Raw genomic sequence first — 19,259 nt, 5'->3', positions numbered from 1 at the left:
GTGATCAGAGTCGTATCTGGAGAAAGGAGGAAAGGGACCCGTGGAGAGAGGCCAAGGGGGCAGCGGGAAGAGACTTACTTCTTCAGGGTCTGAAAGCCACGCTCTTTGAACTGTAGCTCGTGCTGCAGGTGGGCCATCTCTCTCTTCAGCTTGTTGACCTGGGTGACAGGAGGCCAAACAAGGGGGTGAGTTAGAGGGGACATGGAGCTTTGGTCAGGGAAGGGGAACCCAGAGTCCCTGTCCCTCCTGTCCCATCCTCCCGTCCCCACTCTGGCATAATGGCTCACTCATATGCCACGAGTTACGGCTCCCTCCCCATAGCCACGTGAGTCTTGGTGTCTGAAAATGCCCGTTAAGTTAACACCCCAGTTGGTGTTTCTGTCGGTCCTACTCTCTATTTCAGGGAAACAGAAAGTAGTCAGGAGTGAGCGACCTGGGATAGAGTTGGGCCTTTTCATTTCTTTTTGTTTATTTACTTGAGAGAAAGGAAGGGAGGGAGAGAGAGAGAGAGAGAGAGAGAGAGAGAATGGGTGCACCAGGGCCTTTAGCCACTGCAAATGAACTCCAGACGCATGCACCGCCTTGTGCATCTGGCTTATGTGGGTACTGAGGAGTTGAACCTGGGTCCTAGGCTTTGCAGGCAAGTGCCTTAACTGCTAAGCCATCTCTCCAGCCCTCATTTCCTTATATCTATTTGCAAGCAGAGAGAGAGAGAATGAGGGGGAGAGAATGGGCAGGCCAGGGCCTCTCATCACTGCATGTGAATTCTAGATGCATGCACCACTTTGTTTATCTGGCTTTACATGGATACTGGGGGAATCAAACCTGGGCCATCGGGCTTTGCAAGCGAGTGCCTTAAACCACTGAGCCATCTCCATAGCCCCTGGCCATTTCTTAGCGGTGGGATCTCTCTCTAAACGCACCACGCCCTTCTCCCCTCCCATTGCTGTTCCGAAAGACAGAGCCGATGAGCATTACCTGGGTCACACATGACTGAGAGCAGGTGATTGATGTGAGCCTGTCTGCGTGGAGGGAAGGGCCACGGAGAAATGGCCAAGAGCCAGAGCTCGCCTGCAGAAAGGCTTGTTTGCCTTACATAGAGCTGTTAAACTTTCAAAACGAGTAGCTAATGATTAAATACTGAGAGATTTCCTATAATAAGCTTTGATACACAGCTACATCCCCCAAAACACCCACACTCCAGCATGGGAACAATACACTACTCATGAATGTGTAATTCTATCCCCTTACACCGGGTACACCTCTCTAGGCTACCAGTCCCCAAGCCATCCTTCTGCCCTCTGGCCACTTCTATTTTCTTGCAGACATCTGAGTTCGTGGAAACTACTCTAAGTGAAACCAGCCAGGGGTCACAATTCTCACTTAACCATAAATAAGCCTCTTAATCACAGTGACTTAGGTTCCCTATCAATACAATGGGACAAATAATGCTTAACTTTTTGTGTTGTTTTTGAGGTAGGGTCTCACTCTAGCCCAGGCTGACCTAGAACTCACTCAGAAGTTCCAGGCTGGCCTCGAACTCATAGCAATCCTCCTATTGCCACACCTCCCGAGGGCCAGGACTCAAGGCGTGCACCACCATCCGCCCAGCAGCGCTTCTCCTTAAAGTTGCAGGAATAAGTTCAGATGGTATAGACTAGCCAGCAGCTAGGAAGAGGTAACTACAACAAAATCTCTGGCGTGAGACTTGAGTCTGTCGTTTCTTTAGTCTTTAAGTCTCTGCTTGCTCATCTACAAACGGTGATGCCCGTAGCTGTTTTCAAGGGGTTGCTGCAAGGACAGAAGCTGAGGGAAGCGCACCACACCCGGCATGTGGTGACCGGCTGTTAAGAGGGCACTATGATTGCCATTACTAGGGACCTTGTAATCAGCGCTGGCTGCCATAGGCTGGCCAAAGTTGATACGCTTTTTTTTTTCCCCTCAGGTTCAGAAAGTTTTTATTATACCTTGGACCTTTACAAAGGAAGGGCTTTAAAAGAGAAGGGGGCTTGGGCTGGAGAGATGGCTGAGCGGTTAAGGCGCTTGCCTGCAAAGCCAATGGCTCCAGGTTTGACTTTCCAGGTCCCACGTAAGCCAGATGTGCAAGGTGGCGCATGCACCTGAAGTTTGTTTGCAGTGGCTGGAAGCCCTGGTAAGCCCATTCTTTCTTTCTCACAAATAAAAAAAAAAAGAAATTATTTTTTAAAGAAAGAGAGAAAAAAGGGAAGCCTTAAGGGAAAGCAGGAAGTCACAGTTCTTGTCCAGGGAGGCAAGGGGGGTTTGGAAAGCCCAAGATACCCTCTGTCTGGAGGACTGAGTGACTTGTGGTCGGTGGCGTCCATCAACGCCCGGGGGAGGAGCCTTACCCGGGATTTTGCAGTGGCGATTTCCGCTTTCAGGATCTCGGGGTCATACTTAGAGCTGGACGAGGAGCCAGACACCACTGCAGGGAAGGGAGAAAGGATTTCAACAGCAGAAGCATGCCATGGCCCCGGTGGCTTATTTGGCCATCTTTATATCAACTCAGACAGAGAGGAATGGAAGCAAATGGCCTAAATGTCCAACGGGGGGGGGAGGGGGGCGGCGGAGGGGTGTATTAAATAAAGATGGCAGATATAAAATGAGGACAATACAACTTGTGCAATTTAAAATGATGGTGCAGGTCTAGGGAGGTGGCTCAGCAGTTAAGTATGCATCCTGTGCAAGCACGAGGGCGTGAGGGGATCTGAGACCACCTGATTTATCTGTTTTTTGTTTGTTTGTTTTGAGGTAGGGTCTCACTGTGGCCCAGGCTGACCTGGAATTCACTATGTAGTCTTAGGGTGGCCTCGAACTCATGGAGATCCTTCTCCCTCTGCCTCCTGAGTGCTGGGATTAAAGGTGTGTGCCACCATGCCTGGCTTTTTTTTTTTTTTTTTTTTTAAGTAGGGTATTGCTTTAGTCCAGACCAACCTGGAATTCACTATGTAGTCTTAGGGTGGCTTTGAACTCATGGCAATCCTCCTACCTCTGCCTCCCAAGTGCTGGGATTAAAGGTATCCACCAATATACCCAAGGCCAGGTAGATACCAGACAAGGTTTCCTCCCTCCCTCCCTCCCTCCCTCTCTTTCTAACTTGGGCCAGATAATCTGTTTCCCATGGTGAATGGTAAGAACATGATGCAAAGCCCAAGTGGCATTGTCAGCATGGAAATGAGATGGAGATTCACAAAGAAAGGTCATTAGAACGGGCTGCTGTGGATGTACCCTGCCCTGCCAACCCCTTGATTACCATGTGGTGTGGCTGAGGCCAGTGGTACACAGCGGAAGACATGTAAGGGAACTGAAATACCCTAGAAAAACATGTTGAGAATGGCAACACCAAACCCACATGTGGAATGGTGGCCATGGAGACCAGCGTCACCAAGGCTGACATGTAGAATTGGTATCTGCTGGCATACACAAAATTCTGAAAGCAAAAGAAGCTTTATAACAATGAATGGGACTGAAAGAGACTTAAATTCTTTTGTTTGTTTGTTTGTTTTGTTTTTTGAGGTAGGGTCTCACTCTAGCCCAGGCTGACCTGGAATTCAGTATGTAGTCTCAGGGTGGCCTTGAACTCACAGCGATCCTCCTACCTCTGCCTCCCAAGTGCTGGGATTAAAGGCATGAGCCACCATGCCTGGCACAGACTTGAATTCTTATTCTCTGGAGTGTTATGAAGGGCATAATTTAAACACATAACTGCTAAAATAGGACATAGCCTGGCACATATTTTTAGATAAACATTTTATTCTAGTTAAAAAATATGTTCATAAGTTAGATGTGGTGTTTTCCTGTAATTCAGGAGGCTGAGGCAGGAGGATTGCCATGAGTTTGAGGTTGGGCTAGGTTATACACAGTAAGACCCCATCACAAAAATAAACCAAAAGTGGGCTGAAGAGATGGCTTAGTGGTTAAGCACTTGCCTATGAAGCCCAAGGACCCTGGTTTGAGGCTCGATTCCCCAGGACCCAGATGCACAAGGTGGTGCATCTAAAGTTCGTTTGCAGTGGCTGAAGGCCCTGGAATGTCTGTTCTCTCTCTCTATCTGCCTCTTTTTGTCTCTACTGCTCTCAAATAAATAAATAAAAACAAACAAACCAAAAGAGACGCCTCCATGATCATCCCGATGCGCTGCTTCACTTGCGGCAAGATCGGCGGCAACAAGTGGGGGGGCGACCCGGGGCTGCTGCGGCCCAGCACCCGGAGAGAAGGGCTGCCCTGGACGCGACTGGCCTGCACGCCGCTGCTGCCGCACGTTGCTCGGCCAGGCGCCCCTGGAGGCGTGATGCCCCTGCCCTGCTGAGTGTGCCACGCGGAGCTAAAGCACAAGTGAGAAGTGGGCGCAATACCCAGCTGCAGCCGCTTGGCTGAGCACCCCACCACATCCACCAAAGGAGCTGTCTCGTAAAAGGTGTGCGTAGAACGACCAAATAAATAAATAAACCAAAAGAGAAGCTGATGCCAGGCATGGTGGTGCGCGCCTTTAATCCCAGCACTCAGGAGGCAGAGGTAGGAGGATTGCTGTGAGTTCAAGGCCAGCCTGAGACTACAGAGTGAATTCCAGGTCAGCCTGGGCTACAGAGAGACCCTATCTCAAAAAAAAAAAAAAAAAAAAAAAAGACAACGACACTGATAAAAGTACACATACCAACATACCAGGGCCAGAGAGTTAAAGCACTTGCTCCAAAGCAGTTTGAAGGCACTTGCTTACGAAGTACAAAGCCTGATGGCCTGGGTTCAATTCCCAAGTTCCCACGTAAAGCCAGATGCACAAGGGGGCGCATATGTCTGGAGTTCATTTGCAGTGGCAAGAAGCCCTGGCATCTCAGAAAAGATTTTCATTCTCTGTATTTGAGACCCTCCTCTTCATTCTCATTTCCCAACACAGCTGCCACAGCCTAGGGAGTTACGGTCTAGGTAGAACCAGTGACCTCACTGCCTGCCCATTTTCTCTTCTCTCTAGCCTCCCAAGTAGGTTCCCATTGGCTTTGAAAGCTACAGATAGTTTCGTTGTTGTTTTGCTGTGTTCCAAGGCGGGGTCTCCCTCTCAGGCAGACCCGGAACTCACTCTGTAGCCCCAGGCTGGCCTAGAACTCATGGTAGTCGTGAGTGCTAGGATTAAAGGCATGTGCCACCACGCCCAGTTACTGTTCTTTCTTACTCCATTCTCCCAGTCCTTGAGCGTGCACACACATTCCTTTCAAGAATCATCTTATCCAATCTTCTTGGTTTTGGGAGTAAGTAGAACCAGGTGGGTGGTTTAGCTAACATTTCAAACCACAAGAGTCCCAGTGACTGACTTTTCCAGTAGGAAACCAGAGCCCCGGAAGACCAGGAGCAAGGCTCTGAAGAACCACCTCTCCTGTCCAGGCTGAGAACCTGGTGGGTGAACCAAGTGTAGCCTAAGAAATTACCTTAGCATGACTGGCCACCTGGGATTAAATGAAAGAAAGGTCTGATGATCAGCCACACCTGTATATAACGGCTAGCTCTGCCACTTTTAAGACAGATATAAAACATGTGACTTTGGGGCTGGAGAAATGGCTCAGCAGTTGAAGGCACTTTCTTGCAAAGCATGCTGGCCCAGGTTCAATGTCCTAGTACCCCATAAAGCCAGATGCACAAAGTGGCATGTTTGTATGGATTTTCTATGCAGTGACAGCAGACTCTGGGGAGCCCATCCTCTCTCCCCCCCTCTCTTCCCTATTTCTCTTAAATAGTAATGAAACTATATATATATATATATTTTTTTTAATATTTATTTATTTGAGAGAAAGAGGTAGAGTGAGAATGGGCGCACCAGGGTCACCAGCCACTATAAACTCCAGACGCATGCACCCCCTTGTGCATCTGGCTTATGTGGGTCCTGGGGAATCTAACCAAGGTCCTTTGGCTTTGCAGGAAAGCACCTTAACCACTAAGCCATCTCTCCAGCCCATAAAAGTATTTTAAAAAAGATGTGACTTTGGGGCTGGAGAGATAGCTTAGCAGTTAAGTATTTGCCTATGAAGCCTAAGGACCCCGGTTCGAGGCTCGATTCCCCAGGACCCACGTTAGCCAGATGCACAAGGGGGCGCACGCGTCTGGAGTTCGGTTGCAGTGGCTGGAGGCCCTGGTGCACCCATTCTCTCTCTCACTCTATCTGCCTCTTTCTCTCTGTCGCTCTCAAATTTAAAAAAAATGTGACTTTGGAAGAAGAAGCCATTCATCCTGCGTGAGCCTGTTTCCTTGTCTGTAGAATGGTAAACAGCACTGTCTTGCAACAGTAGCGAGGGAGACACTTGTATTGTGGCCCAAGCCCACTGCTCTCCAGGCACATACACAGTAAATACTGGTTACCTTCTTCCCTGTGGGGTGACAGATCACAACAGAAAGTTGACAACAAAGTCTCGGTCCCAGGGCAGGCCCCACCTATAACTGGCAGTCAAGGCCAGATGATGAAACCCACACAGGCCCCAGCAGGCCATCTGAGTTAGAGGAGAGGCATGCGACCTCACCAGTCTTTCACTCCTGAAACGTTAGCATGGAATGCTGACCTGGCTTGTAAAACCCAAAGGAAGATCATGATGAGTTGGGTCACACCTCCATTTACTGGGATGCTTATGCCATGGACGCCTCAGTTCCTGTCTGCTTTGGGCCTTAGGCCCACATGCCTGAAACGACACCAATCTCTTCCAAGGATGACCTTTGGCACTCCTGGCAGTGGTCACTGAGGCTGGCACAGCTCTTGAGTGCCTCGAATTCATGTGACAGGGCTGAAGAACGGTGTCATTTACTTCCTACCTTCGGGCATGGATCTATAGGTCGAGTATTCTCATCTGAAATATGTGGGACGGGAAAGCTTTCAGATTTTTTTAAATTATTTATTTATTTATTTGAGAGCGACAGACACAGAGAGAAAGACAGATAGAGGGAGAGAGACAGAATGGGCGCGCCAGGGATTCCAGCCTCTGCAAACGAACTCCAGACGCGTGCGCCCCCTTGTGCATCTGGCTAACGTGGGACCTGGGGAACCGAGCCTCGAACCGGGGTCCTTAGGTTTCACAGGCAAGCGCTTAACCACTAAGCCATCTCTCCAGCCCCCAGATTTTTTTTTTTTTTTTTAATATGGGATACTTGCTGGATGCTTGAATCACCTTATGTTTCTTTTTTTTTTCATTCTTTTTTTATTTTTATTTATTTATTTGAAAGCGACAGACAAAGAGAAAGAGGCAGATAGAGAGACACACACACAGAGAGAGAATGGGTGCGCCAGGGCCTTTAGCCACTGCAGACAAACTCCAGACAAGTGCGCCCCCTTGTGCATCTTGTACATCTGGCTAACGTGGATCCTGGGGAACAGAGCTTCGAACCGGGGTGCTTAGGCTCCACAGGCAAGTGCTTAACTGCTAATCCATCTCCCCAGCCCAGCTTTCAAATGTAGTACTTCAGGATTTTGACATGTGTACATCTGGTGGTTTAAATATGAAATGCCCGCCCCCCATAGTCTCTCTGTTTGTGATTGAGTTTCATACTTGATCCCCAGCAGTCGGTGCTACTGGGGGAGGTGGTGTGGATGAACCTTGGGACTTTACTGCCCAGCTACCCTTGCCAGAGCTTACACGCACCTGCTGCTACCCCCAAGTTGCTTGGCAAGATGTGATGCCCGGCCTCGGCTCTGCCACGCTTTTCCTTGCCATGATGAAACTTCCCCTCAAAAGTGTAAGCTGAAATAAGCCCTTTTCCCCCAAGAGCTGCTTCTGGTCAGCTGTTCTGTCCCAGCCAAGAGAAGGTGACTGTTATATTTATAATGAAATATCTTATGGATGGGAGCAAGCAAGGAAAGAGAGGAAATGTGTTCATCTGTCATATGAACTGAAAGGTAATTTTAGACAGAGTTCTGATGACCTTTGCGTGTGAAAGTCTCAGGAGACAATCTCCCACTTGCACCATGATGGCAATCTTCAAAGTTTCAGCTTCAGCAGTATTTTGGATTTTAGTTTTTCATATTAAGGAGATTCAGCTCTATTCTTGGTGTCAGGGATCTGCTGAGATTCTTTTGTCACTGACAGTGCCAATGAAATAGTAATAATAATTTTTAACATTTTTATTTACTTATTTGAGAGAGGGAGAGAATGGGCACACCAGGGTCTCCAGCCGCTGCAAACGAACCCCAGATGCATGCGCCACATTGGGCGTCTGGCTTATGTGAGTACTGGGGAATTGAACCTGGATCCTTAGGTTTTTCAGGCAAGCGACTTAACCACTAAGCCATCTCTCCAACCCAGTAATAATAATATTGAGAATTCAAGAATGTGACATGTACTCTTCCAAGTACTTCACTAAACAATTTAGATCCATAACATCTCCAATGAAGGTGATACTAACATTAGGTCAACTTTATACATGAAAGAAGCAGCAAAATTTAAGCAAGGTTATGAGGTATTGTGGTTTATAAAAAGAAATGTGCCTCCTTAGTCCCCTACTTAGTCCCTTTGGGAGGTGAAGCCTTGCTGGAGGAGGTGTGTCACTGGGGGTACACCTTTGCACGTTCATTAGTCCAGCCAGCAGGGTGTTCAGAGCTCGCTCGCTCAGACTACTGCCTTCCTTACTGCGACTGTGACAAGATGTGAAGCCCTGGCTGTCTGCTCTGCCATGCTTCCTGTGCCAGGATAAAACTTGCCCTCAAAACCACAAGCTGAAATCAATCCTTTCCTCTCAGAAGCTGCTTGCGGTTGAATGTTCTGTGCCAGCAACAAAAAGGTAACTTCTACAAATGACTAGTAGTTTACATAGTCTGGATTTGAAGCCAGGCAGTGTGGCTGTAGCATCTAGACTCTCAAAAATATTACACAGTACTTCCTGCCTTTTAAAAAATATTTATTTGAGAGAAGCACCAGAGCCTCTAGCCACTGCAAACAAACTCCAGACACATGCACCAACTTGTGCATCTGGCTTATGTGCGTACTGGGGAATCAAATGTAGGTCCTTAGGTTTTGCAGGCAAGTGCCTTAACTGCTAATTCATCTCCCCAGCCCACTTTCTGTCTTCAGGATATTTACTGAGCCATTAGCAGATTCTAAGAAACATACACTAGGTGTTTTCCCTAGACCACTGGTTTCCTACAGCACTTTGAGGTGTTTGGAAATGTGTTGTTTTCTTACAACCTGGGGTGGGAGGGGGCATTGCTGATATCTGCTGAGTACAGACCACAGATACCACATGTCTCTACATGCAGGCAAGCCTGTGTCACGAAGGTTTCCCCAGCCCAACATGTCATCAGCACTGTGGTTGAGAAATTCTGACGTGGACTCATCAGACAAAGACACTATTGGCATCTCCGCAGCTTAACATAAGGAATCCAAGACTAAAAGGATGCAGCAGGGCGCTGAGCCGGACCTGCTCAGTGTTGTGACGACTGTGGGATTGCCACCAAGGATTTCGGACCACAGTCCTGCGGACACGTCACTTTGCAGTGTTTCTAACGAGAGTCTACACTCTTGTAGCACTGGACCCTTTTCCTTACCTGACATTTTAAAATTTAATTGAAACGATTTATTTTTAATAATTCACTTAATGGCAAATGACGGTCACAAAAATTTCCCTGCAGTGGCTACGTATTCTTTGGACAAGAGAGCAGATGAGCACTGATCATCCGCGAATGATTACAGTCGCCACCTAGTGCATCTGGCTTTCGTGGGTCCGGAGGAAGTAAACCTGAGTCCTTGGCTTTGCAGGCAAGCACCTTAACCACTAAGCTATCTCCCGGAAGCCCCTCCACCTTTATTTTGAGGTAGGGTCTTACTCTAGCCCAAGCTGACCTGAATTCGCTCTGTAGTCTCAGGGTGGCCTTGAACTCACAGCAATCCTCCAATCTCAGCCTCCTCAGTGCTGGGATTAAAGGTTTATGTTACCACACCCTGCCTCTTTTTTTTTTTTTTTGAGTAAATTACACACATGGTGCCACATGCATGTTCTGAAACTGAAGACATTCTCCTACATATGTTATTATCACACTGAAGGAAAGTTTCTCAGTGTCTTTTGTGGATCTATGTCCTTCCTTCATACAGGGCCTGACTCAAGGTTTGTGCATTTCATTTGTACACACCCAAGGGCTTGTTATTTCCAATGGTGACACTAATTTCATACTGTGAATTATGGAAGTTGTCAATAAAAATTAATTAGAAATATTTGAAATAAAATAAAAGTTGGAACAAAGAATAAAAAACATATTTATCCTCTGAAATTAACAAGCGTAGGACATTACGTTAGAAACAAATAAAATCCTGTTGCCCCCAAAGAAGGTATGCTTTTATATACACTGGCCACCTTTCAACTGTCTATTTTATTTTTTATTTTATTTTACCTTTCCAGGTAGGGTCTCACTCTAGATCAGGCTGACCTGGAACTCACTATGTAGTCTCCAAGGCACCAAGAGAGCTCTTACCAGAACCCGACCATGCTACACTTGACCTCAGACGTCCAGTCTCCACAACTGTGGGAAAATACTGTGGAGAGGCCATCTGACCTGTGGGATCTTGTTACAGCAGTTCCAGTGGAGTAAGACAGATCTGGTGCTACAAGCCTCAAAATAGTCCCTAGGATGTTATCCTTCCTAGAGATGATGGGGGAAGTTCCAGGGTTGCCCAGAAGGGTAGAATTGAAATGGTTGGTGACCCAGCTAGTATTTCCCAGCATGCTAGCAAAGTGAGCTTCCCAAAACAAGGATTTCACAAAGGAGGGTCCAACCAAGTCCAAATCATCCTGACACCATGACCTCATGCTTGTCCCTGGGCCTGACTTACATTAAAAATTCAGGGATGAAGCCGGGCGTGGTGGTGCACGCCTTTGATCCCAGCACTCAGGAGGCAGAGGTGGGAGGATTGCCATGAGCTCGAGGCCACTCTGAGGACACAGAGTAAGTTCCAGGTCAGCCTGGGCTAAAGTGAGACCCTACCTCAAAAAAACATATACATATATACCAGGGATGTGTTGGAGAGATGGCTCAGTGTTAAAAGAACCTGCTTGCTGATAGTCTGGGATTGATGGCCCAGTACCCACATCAAGCTAGATGCCAAAAGTGGCACAGGCATCTGGAGTTCATTTACTGTGGTAAGAAGCCCTGACGTACCCATTCTCTTGCTCTCTCCCCTCTCTCTTTCTTCTCCTCTGTTCCTTCCTCCCTTCCTCTCTCTCACTTTCTTTCACTCTGCTTGCAAATAAATAATTAATAAAAATGTTATTTTTAAAGAATGCCAGGAAGATAACATGTGGGTTTATAATTTATCACTATCACTCCCAAGCAGTAAGACCCTAGGCACACTGCTGATCCTAAACCTTCATTTCATCATCTACCAAAGCAGGTCTTAATTGTATTTGAGTTAATATTCTAATCGGACAAAGCTGCAATGAGGTTTATACACAGCACTGTGATTTGCAGCAGGTGCTTAGCACATAATATGCATTCAATTAACATAGAAAAGAGTTGGTTATTTAAAAACTAGTGGACTAACTGGGCATGGTGGTACATACCTTTAATCCCAGCACTCAGGAGGCAGAGGTAGGAGTTTATGGCCACCTTGAGACTACATAGTCAACTCCAGGTCAGCCTGGGCTAGAGTGAGACCTTACCTCAAAAAAATCAAAAACAAAACACACACACAGTGGTACAATAGATGTGCTGGGCACATGCCTGTAACTCCGTGGGTGGAAGCAAGAGCATTGTAAGGTCAAGTTCAATTGGGCAACATAGTGAGTCCTTGTCTAAAGAAAAGTCCCTAACCTGCTGGACAAGATCACTGTGTCCATGAGAGCTAGTTCCCTGGCAGTGCACAACACTGGGAGAGGACAGGGACACTGTCAGGCACGCCTGATGCCGTGGATGGCAGGCTACATAAGGAAGGCAGAATCCCTGCCTTTGTAAAGTCTATGTTCGAGTGGAGACCATGCAAACACTCTACAGTGTAAGCAGGTGGGCTGTGACGTGTGCAAGGAAGAACATCAGCGAGGCCTGGGTAGAGGGCTCAGTGAATAAAGGTGCTTGCTTGCACAGCCTGCTGCTGCCTCAGGGTTCAATTCCTCAGCCACGTACATAAAGCCAAGTGGGAATTCTTTGGCACTGATAAGAGACTCTGGAGCATGCACGCATGTGTGCGCGCACACACACACACACACACACACAATTCACTTTTTAAAAAAAAGCAGTATAGGGCTGGAGAGATGGCTTAGTAGTTAAAGCACTTGCCTGCAAAGCCAAAGGACCCTGGTTCAATTCCCCAGGACCCACATAAGCCAGATGCACAGGTGGTACATGCATCTAGAGTTCATCTGCGGCGGCTGGAGGCCCTAGCCTGCCCATTCTCTCTCTCTCTCTCTCTCTCTCTCTGCCTCTTCCTCTCTTTCAAATAAATAAATAAATGAAAATTAAAGACAAAACTAAGCCCCCATCATGCACACACACACACACACACACACACACACACACACACACACACACAGGGTGTTAAGAAGCCACGCTGGCAATGCTCAGTCATGGACGCTCCCCGGTGGTGGCGTTGGGGCCGTGGCGGTGGCCCCGGTGGGAAGGTACTCACAGCTGACCTCGGAGCCCAGCCTGCGCTCCCACACAGCGTGCAGCTGCTGGTACTCCCGCTGCGCGAGCTCCAGACGCCGCTGCTTCACCTGGAAGACCTCCTTCTGCGCGCTCAGCGCCTCCTGGGCCACCACCAGGTAGTCCTTCAGCATGCGCTCCTGCGCCCGCCGCCATTGCACCCGGGGGTCCTCGATCTGGGTGGTTTCTGGAACAGACCCCAGAGCTGTAGGTCAGCACATCACAAGCATCTGCTGGGTTGGTGGCCTGTGGAATCCACCATGAGAAAACAAAAGCATAATACACAGAAATGTACCATAAATAGAGGGGGCTGGAGCTCACTAAACAGCAGGAAATCTTTGAATGAATGGATTAGTCACACAACCAAAAAAACAAAAACAACAACAACAACAACAACAAAAAACCCACAAAGACAAAGACAAACCAAATGTCAACTTTTGACTGATACTGGACCAAAGAAGGACCAGGTTTGGGCTGGAGAGATGGTTCGGTGGTTAAAGGCACTTGCTTGCAAAGCCTGGCAGCCTGGGATCAAATTCCCAGAATCTGGGGCTGGAGAGATGGCTTAGTGGTTAAGGCCATTGCTTCCAAAGCCAAAGGACCTTGGTTTGAGTCCCCAGGACCCACGTAAGTCAGATGCTCAAGGTAGCGCATGCATTTGGAGTTTGTGTTTAGTGGCTGGAAGCCCTGGCACGCCCATTCTCTCTCTCTCAGCCTCCTTCCCTCTCTCAAGTAATAATAATAATAATAAAATTCCCAGAATCCACATAAAACAAGATGCACAAAGTGGTACATGCATCTGAGTTCAGTTGCAGTGGCAAGAGGCCCTGGTGTGCCCATATTCTCTCTCTGCTTGCATATATATATACACATACATACATACACATACACATACATATATAAGTTTTTTTTGAGGTAGAATCTCACTCTCACCCAGAATGACCTGGAATTCACTATCTAGTCTCAGGCTGGCCTTGAACTCACTGCGACCCTCCTTTCTTTGTCTCCTGAGTGCTGGGATTAAAGGTGTGTGCCACCACACCTGGTTAACTTTTTTTTTTAATGCTCCATGCATCACTACAGGGATATTTGCTTAACGATGTTTATAGCTAAGAACTGGAATCAACCCAGGTGCCCATCATTGGATGAATGGATAATGAAGTCGTAATACATTTACACAATGGAATTCTACTCAGCAATAAGAAAAACCAATGCAATGAAATTTGTAGAAAAATAGACTTGGAACAGATCATACTCAGTGAACTCACACAATCACAGAAAGACAAACGCCTCATGGTTTCACTTACCTGCAGTTCCTAACCTGGGCCTTGAGTTGCTGATGTACCTAACAGGCAACTCAAGGCCCAGACAATAGAGATGGAAGGGTTTTGGGGGAGGATGGGACAAAAACAAACACAAAACTATATCCAAAATGAACTGGTACCATAGAAGGAGGTCCCCAAATCAAGACAGGTTCCTGTCAAAGCACGTGATTACCCACCTGAGGCAAAAGGTAAGACCCTATTGCTGAAGACACCATATGCTTCCAACACAGAGCATGGAGAGACCTGGCTGGAATCCAGAAGAGAGCCAGTCCCCAGACAGCTAGCCCATCCAGTGCTGGAAAGTGCTACATGAGCTATTGGGGGAGAGTGGCCAGCAAGGTCTAAGCAACCAGAGATCTACGCTACTGAGAAGCAAACACCATGACATGATGTACACACCAGTGCAATAGAGGCACACAGCCTTAGTGGGTAACCAATAGCTTTCTGCCTGGCTAAGAGATCCACTCAGTGTAAAGGAACTCACATCTGGAACTGGGAACCAGATCAGAATCCTACGGAGACAAAGATTATGTTCTCCAGTGTCAAGCACTCACTAGACTTTGGCTGAAAGAAGGGTTACAGACATCAAATTCTCCCTAAGTTGATAATGCTTATCCCATTTAAACGAAGCTGACTTTACTCTTCACTAGAGAATCTGTTCTTTTTCAGAAGGCAGCAAGACCCGAGGAGAAACTATCCCTCACACTTCAGCCACGCCACAGCTGAAACCACAGAAGAATTGGGGAGACAAGCTTAGTGCTGCTTCTGTGGTGAACCTGATCATCAGTGCCAGGATGTAAGAAGAGACAGACTCTAAGGAGACTCAACACCTACCAACACAGAGATCCAGAGGCTCCTAAGAGCTCATCACTGAAGTAAGACTTAAAACTCACCCACCACAGCTCAAGGAATTTTGCGGAAGAGGGGGCGGAAAGATTGTAAGAACCACAGGCTGAGACATCATGTCCAGAGACATTCCCTCACCAGCCCCCCCAAAGTAACTGCCTGCTGTTCCCAGAACACATAATCCACAATCCCATGGGGGAATACCTGCAACCCCACTGAGGAGGGCCCCCAGTGGAATGGGGGCAGGGACGAGGCGTTCCAACACATAATGTATCCATACAAAATATGTTGTTAATAATGCTAATCTTAAAAGAAAAAGAAAGAGGGCCAGGTTTAATTTCTAATCTACACAGAGACTCAAGGGCATGATAGATGTGCAAGGTCATCTGCTCCAAAAAAAAGAACTGATGAGTCTCAAAGGACATAGAGAGATAGGCACTCCACATCACTAGCAATATGAACAAGAAGTGTCTTATTAATAAGCCACTTGGCCATGCGGATGAAGAAGCATAAAATATTAATACCCTTGAGCATCATTCTCCACACAGTAATATATTATAAAGATGATTTATGAATTTTAAGCAAAGATACACTTGTATAAAATCACGATGACAGTTAACAAACACACAGTGTAAACAGATACAATTCCTGTTTATGCCAAGCCCTATACTAGCTATTCTGTATGAGTTTACTTCTTCAGTTCTTACAGTAACTGTACACATTAGACTCTGCTCCTATCTCCGTTACACAAAAGCGGAAACTGACAGCCAGAGAGATGGCGCAGCTGCTAAGGCACTTGCCCGCAAAAAGCCTGATGGCCAGGGTTCAATTCCCTAATACCCACGTAAAAACCATCCACCCAGTGGTGCATGCATCTGGAGTTCATTTGTAATGGCTGGAGGCCCAGGCATGTCCATTATCTCCTTCTCCTCCCCCACTTTCTCTTTCTCTTCTCTCTGCACTTGTAAATAAATTTAGCCTTTTTTTTTTTAAATGAGAGAGAAAAAGAGAGAGAGAGAGAGAGAAAATGAGAACGGGCACATCAGAGCTTCTAGCCACTGCAAATGAACTCCATACACATGCGCCACCTTGTGCATCTGGATTTAAATGGGTACTGGAGAACTGGACTGGGGCCCTTAGGCTTTGCAGTCAAGTGCCTCAAATGCTGAGCCATTTCTCCAGATCTTAAAAGAAAACAAAACAAAAACACAAAGCTATGCAGGCCTATAAGAGAGTAACAGCAGAGAAACAAAGCATGAACTGTCAACTCCTTAGTTACCTCCTATCTGGCAGGGGTTCGGGTCAATCTTAAGATAGTTTGTTTTTGGGCTGGAGAGATGGCTTCATGGTTAAGCGCTTGCCTGTGAAGCCTAAGGACCCCGGTTCAAGGCTCGGTTCCCCAGGTCCCACGTTAGCCAGATGCACGAGGGGGCGCACGCGTCTGGAGTTCGTTTGCAGAGGCTGGAAGCCCTGGTGTGCCCATTCTCTCTCTCTCCCTCTATCTGTCTTTCTCTCTGTGTCTGTCGCTCTCAAATAAATAAATAAAAAATTTAAAAAAAATTTTTTTAAAAAAAAGATAGTTTTTTTTTTCCTTAGCCCAAAGAATTTTATCAACCCAAAGGTTCTGCTTATTTCTGTTCTTAAAATTGGCCTATAAGTGCCTTTCTCCAAGAATCTTAGAAAAATTACTTCTTTAAAAACTTTGTGGAGGGCTGGAGAGATGGCTTCATGGTTAAGCGCTTGCCTATGAAGCCTAAGGACCCCGGTTCGAGGCTCGGTTCCCCAGGTCCCACGTTAGCCAGATGCACAAGGGGGCGCACGCGTCTGGAGTTCGTTTGCAGAGGCTGGAAGCCCTGGTGCGCCCATTCTCTCTCTCTCCCTCTATCTGTCTTTCTCTCTGTGTCTGTCGCTCTCAAATAAAGAAAGAATTAAAAAAAAAAAAAACTTTGTGGAGGAGGCTGGGGAAATGGCTTAGTGGTCAAGGCATTTGCCTGTGAAGCCTAAGGACCCCAGGATTTCCCGGGACTCACGTAAGCCAGATGCACAAAGGGGTGCATGCATCTGGAGTTCCTTTGCAGTGGCTGGACGCATACCCATTCTCTGTCTCTCTCAAATAAATAAATAAATAAATAAATAAATAAATAAATAAATAATTTTGTAGAGCTGGGCATTGTGGTGCACGCCTTTAATCCCAGCACTTGGGAGGCTGAGGTAGGAGGATCGCTGAGAATTCAAGGGTACCCTGAGACTCCATAGTGAAACCCCAGTCAGCCTGGGCTAGAGTGACACCCTACCAGGGCTGGGGGTGGGGATAATAAGTATGAACACTCTTCAAACACTCCGGATCCAATGAATGGGAAACGGTAGCACATGTAACTTGATCCCAGACTCAAACCACCTACAGAGGCCGTGTGAGGCTGGTCACTGGGGGGGCGGGGGGGCGGAGGAAATGCTGACAAAACAGCGAAGTGGCTCTGTTTGGGAAAGAACTCTGTGCTTCCTGCTCCACGATTGCCAACCTTTGATTTCTTTCAGACTCCCTCTACCCTGATCGTTGTGCTCCAGGTCTTTCTTCAGAGCGGATCTCCAAAGTCAGGGTCACCGGTGGCCCCTGGGTTGCCAAATCTACTGGCCAGCTCGTGGTTCTCTTTGCATGTGACCCATTGAGAGCATGTAGGGCCCCAGCCGGTCCGCTCAGCCGCACGCTGCCTTCCAAGGCTTTGGCCAGCGCTCCCTCCTGCGCTCTTGAAGCCTAAGGACCTCTTGGCTCATTCTGCGGTCCCCTCCTCTCATGACCCCATCCAACTCCATGATACCCCATCCCAAATACATAGCCTCAGACCAAAACTTTTTTTCCCCCAGATTCCTACCTCAGATGTGTAATAGCATGGAAGACAAAAAGTGTCCAAATAAACCCCACTTCCTTCCTTCCTAAACCCATCCCACCATACCCGTCCGAGGATAGCAGCTCCCTCCTTTTGAGGCCCTTCTTTATCCTTCCCTTGATGCATGCAAATAATCAGGAAATCCTGGCAGATCTACCAGAGAATACATTCAATTTCCCGTCACCTCCAGTCACCTCTGCCACTACGGTCCTGGTCTAAGTCCCTGAACTGCTGCATAGGGCTCCCTGCTCCAGCCACTGACTTAACAAGGTCTGTTCTCAGCAAAAGCAATCCGAATGACCCTCTCCTGACATAAGTCACTTCATGCTATGCACCTTAGAACTGCAATGGCTCCCACTTTGGAGCAAAGGCCTCAGTTCTTTAAGGTGCCCCTCGCTACACCACGCTGCCTGTAGATGATGCTCTTCTACCTTTCTCACTCCTGGTATGGCAGGAGTTCTTGCCACCCCTCAGACAAATTAAACGTGATCATACCTCACAACCCTTGCTCTCCATCTTCTCTACTTGAAACGCTCCCTCAATTCCTTCCTGTTGTAGCTCAAATCTCAGGTTCCCAACAAGGTCTTCTTCCCTAAACATTCAATACGGCCATCACCACCATGAGGCCCAGACACACCACACCCACGACATCTCAAGTCCACACCCGCTGCTCTTTTCAGAACACTTTCTCATGTGCTATGTAACCTGACCGAAGTGACTTTCTGTCGCTCATGTAGAAACAAGGCTCTTGGCCATTTTGCATGCTCATGTATTTCAAGGTCCCAGAACAGGCAGTCAAGAACAACCGTTGAAGGCATGTAAGTTGGATAGTGAGTTTGTAAGCAGTGTTGTTCAATTGTATTAGGTCTGATAATTTTATTTATTTACTTGAGGTGGAGAGAGAGATAGAATGGGCACATCAGGGCTTCTTGCCACTACAAATGACTAGACAGATGCATGTGCCACTTTGAGAGTCTGGCTTTATGTGGGTAGTGTAGAATTGAACCCCAGTCAGCAAACTTTGCAAGCAAGTATCTTTAACCACTAAGTCATCATCCTGGTCCTATATTGGGTCTATAACTCTTTCATTTTATTATTTTCTTTCTGAGACAGAGTCTTACTATGTAGCTCAGGCTAATCCCAAACTCAAGATTCTCCTGTCTTAGCTGCTATCTAGAGTGCTGGGATTACTGGCATGCGACACCATGCCTGGCTGTTAATATTTAGAAGATATTCAGGGATGGAGAGATGGATCAGTGGTTAAGGAGCTTTTCTGCAAAGCCGAAGGACCCAGGTTCACTTCCCCAGGACCCATGTAAGCCAGTTGTACAAAGTGGCTCATATGTTTGGAGTTTGTTTGCAGTGGCTGGAGGCCCTGGCGTGCCCATTCTTCCTCTCTATCTGCCTCTTTCTCTCTCAAATCAATCAATTAATTAAAAAAATTAAAAAAAAAAGAAAAGTTGGCATAATCTTAAAAAAAATAAAGGAAGAGAGCCAAACATGGTGGTGCACACCTTTAATCCCAGCACTCAGGAGACAGAGGTAGGAGGGTCTCCATGTGTTCGAGGCCACCCTGAGACTACATAGCGA

At 47.2% G+C, this 19,259-nt stretch overlaps 1 protein-coding gene across 3 annotated transcripts in view; it reads right to left on the bottom strand.

Annotated features, from left to right (window-relative positions):
- Positions 1-19,259, bottom strand: part of Wwc1 (WW and C2 domain containing 1) — a 193,464-nt gene that overhangs the window by 79,530 nt on the left and 94,675 nt on the right. For all 3 annotated transcript variants that reach the window (XM_045153653.1, XM_045153651.1, XM_045153652.1), the window contains exons 3-5: positions 12,597-12,800; positions 2,367-2,443; positions 79-158 (exon numbers count right to left, since the gene is read on the bottom strand). In XM_045153653.1, coding sequence (XP_045009588.1) covers positions 79-158; positions 2,367-2,443; positions 12,597-12,800 — 361 coding nt within the window. The remainder of the gene's footprint in view (positions 1-78; positions 159-2,366; positions 2,444-12,596; positions 12,801-19,259) is intronic.

The sequence above is a fragment of the Jaculus jaculus genome, chromosome 6, assembly GCF_020740685.1.
Source record: "Jaculus jaculus isolate mJacJac1 chromosome 6, mJacJac1.mat.Y.cur, whole genome shotgun sequence".
In the NCBI taxonomy this organism is placed as follows: Eukaryota; Metazoa; Chordata; class Mammalia; order Rodentia; family Dipodidae; genus Jaculus; species Jaculus jaculus.
This window is presented reverse-complemented; position numbering and strand designations above follow the sequence as displayed.